We start from the raw sequence: 3,390 nt of genomic DNA on the forward strand, positions 1-3,390 counted from the left end.
GTATACAACCTCCTTCATATTGTGATTTCATAATCCTTGTCTTCTTTGTCAATTGATGCTCTCAACATGAAACATGATCATAACACTCGGTTGTTCTATTCTATCGTATTTTAACTAAGTTTAAATTCTTGGACACTGTGTCAGTCAATAAATTTCAATGTACTAATTCGACAAGGGAATTGGTTAAAAATTTTGCACAAAGCAAAATTTCATGCCTTTTGACTAGAAATATTGGGACAAAACAATAATGTTCAATATCTTTATGATTTGGTCTGATACTGTGAAATTCCCAAAAGTTGGTTGTTCACCAATTCGACAGATCGAAAGAGATTCGACCAAAGCAAATTCAAAATCAAATCGAATAATTGTTTCTTGGTCTTATCCAAAACACCAAAGACACGTGCAGATCAATCGAAGGCAAGTGAAGCATGCAGAGGTGATGTGTCGGATGGAAGACAATTGAACATTGAAGACAATTAGTTTCATAGTACTATAAATAGGTAATCTAGTGATAGAATTCGGAGGTGGCAAAATCATTGTAAACTTCAATACAAACTCAAAGTACTCATATGCAAGCGAGAAATGAGTCTCTGAAGAAAATGTACTTGCCTACCAACTTTTACTTATGCAAATAAAGTTTTCTTTTCATTTCCATCTACATTTACCTGTTTTAATTCTCATTCAAGTTACTATTTTGACTTAGTTGAAATTACTGTTATGTTTACCTTTAAACTTAATCATTTTTTCAAAGTAGTCAACACAGATACTCGACAACGTTAATGCACACTTCTTTCCTCCTAGAAATTCCGCACAACATTACCCAGGATTGACTAGTTTGGTACTTCAAACAATAAATTTAAAACTAAGTGATTGTTTATCAAAATCACCGGTGAACAAATTGGCACGCCCAGTGAGACCTGTTTGTGCAAAACTTTGAATTTCCTCCTTTTAAAAGTGTTATATTTTATTTCTTTGTTGTTAGTTGTTGAAAAATATATTATTTCTAGTTTTATTATTGCTTTTAATACTACATTTATTTTTCTTTATTCTCCATTAAGGAGAAAATCAATTGTAATAATTGTATCTTCACTATATAAACCAGCCTAAGACTAACGAATAAGACATAACAAGTTTTGCCTATTTTTTCCAATATGGTATCAGAGCTTGGTTTGAAAAATTCACTCAGTCCATGAAGAAACAAGGGTACATCCAAGGACAGGTTGACCACACCTTGTTCACAAAGTTCTCCCACAATGGGAAAGTTGTTGACCTGATTGTTTATGTTGATGATATTCTCCTTACTGGAGACGATACAGTGGAAATGGCAAGAGTAAAAGAGAAATTGACAGTAGACTTTGAAATCAAGGACATGGGATTCATGAAATATTTTCTAGGTATGGAGATTGCTCGGTCAAAGAATGGTATTGTGGTTTCACAACATAAATACATTCTAGACTTGTTGAACGAAACAAGAATGAGTGGATGACGTCCTGCAGATACCCCTATGGATCCTAATGCTAAACTTTGGGGAGAAGGTAATATTTCTGTTGATACTGGGAGATATCAAAGATTGGTTGGGAAATTGATTTATTTGTCACACACCCAACCTGATATTGCTTTCTCAGCTAGTGTAGTGAGTCAGTTTATGCATTCTCCTTTCGAGGAACATCTTGAGGAAGTCTATAGGATATTGAGATATTTGAAGGGAAATTCTGGAAAAGGATTATTTTTTAAGAAGACTAGTGAAAGAAATGTGTTTATCTTCACCGATGTGGATTGGGCAGGTTCAGTCATAGATAGAAGATCAACCTCTGGATATTGTACCTATGTTTGGGGTAATCTTGTGACATGGAGGAGTAAGAAACAAGGAGTTGTATCAAGGAGTAGTGCAGATTCCGAGTTTAGAGTTATGTCTCAAGGTATTTGTGAAGGATTATGGATCCTTAGAGTCCTAGAAGAACTTAAGATGAAAATTGAGCTTCCATTGAAATTGTAATCTGATAGTAAAGTTGTTATTAGCATAACTCATAATCCAGTTTAACATGACATAACCAAGCATATCGAGATTGATCAACACTTCATAAAGGAGGAGTTAGATGCGAGAATCATATGTCTACCCTACGTGACTTCAAGTCAGCAAACTGCAGATATCCTGACCAAAAGTTTGGCAAGACCTACTTTTGAGTATTTGATAGACAAGTTGGGCGTGATAGATATATATGCACCAACTTGAGGGGGGGGGGGTTGGAAAATATATTATTTTTGGTTTTATTTATTGCCTTTAATACTACCTTTATTTTTCTTTATTCTCCATTAAGGAGAAAATCAATTGTAATCATTGTATCTTCACTATATAAACCAGCCTAAGGCTGACAAATAAGACATAACAACTTTTACCTATTTTTTCCAATATCAGTATTTTCTTGTGTTAAAAAATGTTTTATGTGTTTGTACTTTTATGCGCTTAAGGATTGGTAGAACTCTAGTTGAAATGGTTCGCCGTTAGAATGCTTCACTTTCCTGAAATGACATTACAGACACTTAACAACATGTCGGATTAACAGTTGGAACGACATGGAATTCAAATCCCATAGGAACCAATGAACATATCCTTACCCCAATAACAAGTGCGACATTGTTACTAGGAGTGGTGGTTTCATTGCCTGCAATAACAAGCATTCCAACTACTCTCAGTTCCACACACACTACTATAAGAGATTATATGCCTTCGTATGTGCCAGGTTTTACGATGCCACTGGTTTCTAGGGATTTCCCTTACGGAATGCCAACTGCGATGATGGCATGATTACAGAGTAACGCATAAACGTAGGCAAATAATTATGCAATGATAGCGTCTCCTTTAAATCCATATATGGCGTTAGGGTCTATCATTAACAACCCTGGTCGAATAACACAACCTAGAGGATTCGGTTTTCCCTCCCAAATACATTTTCCCTAACAACAAATTATATGTTGTCTATAAGACAACAAATGGATGAAAGTGACCACGAGATGGTTAACATGCTTACTCAACAAATCAGTATAATGTTCAATCCCATAATTCATAACATTAACCAAAGCTACCAATTACGGGCCAATCAAATGGGTGTAATTGCTGATTTTTTCGGTGTCGCTCAAGACCAGGCACAACCAATTCCTAAAATCATGAAAACCATGCCAATGGGGATACCTAACAATAGGGCTTCCCCTGTTAATCAAGGGCAACAACAGGAAGAGGGTCTTCGACCTATCAGACCTCTTGTGCATGGGGGAGAAGAAGAGTTGTTCTTGCTAAACACTATTTGGATAAACTTCCCTGAAGCTAGTCAGGTGAAGTCACAATCTTCCTATTTTGTAAGGAGGAATTAGTTTTCCTTTCCTCATGGGGGA

General features: G+C 35.8%; 1 protein-coding gene across 1 annotated transcript; it reads left to right on the top strand.

Annotated features, from left to right (window-relative positions):
- Positions 1-1,504: 1,504 nt before the first annotated feature.
- LOC127123541 (secreted RxLR effector protein 161-like) lies at positions 1,505-1,996 on the top strand. Its single transcript, XM_051053751.1, has one exon. The coding sequence runs from the start codon at positions 1,505-1,507 to the stop codon at positions 1,994-1,996; it is 492 nt and encodes a 163-aa protein (XP_050909708.1).
- The last annotated feature ends 1,394 nt before the right edge of the window (positions 1,997-3,390 follow it).

The sequence above is a fragment of the Lathyrus oleraceus genome, chromosome 2 (assembly GCF_024323335.1).
Source record: "Lathyrus oleraceus cultivar Zhongwan6 chromosome 2, CAAS_Psat_ZW6_1.0, whole genome shotgun sequence".
Classification (NCBI taxonomy): domain Eukaryota; kingdom Viridiplantae; phylum Streptophyta; class Magnoliopsida; order Fabales; family Fabaceae; genus Lathyrus; species Lathyrus oleraceus.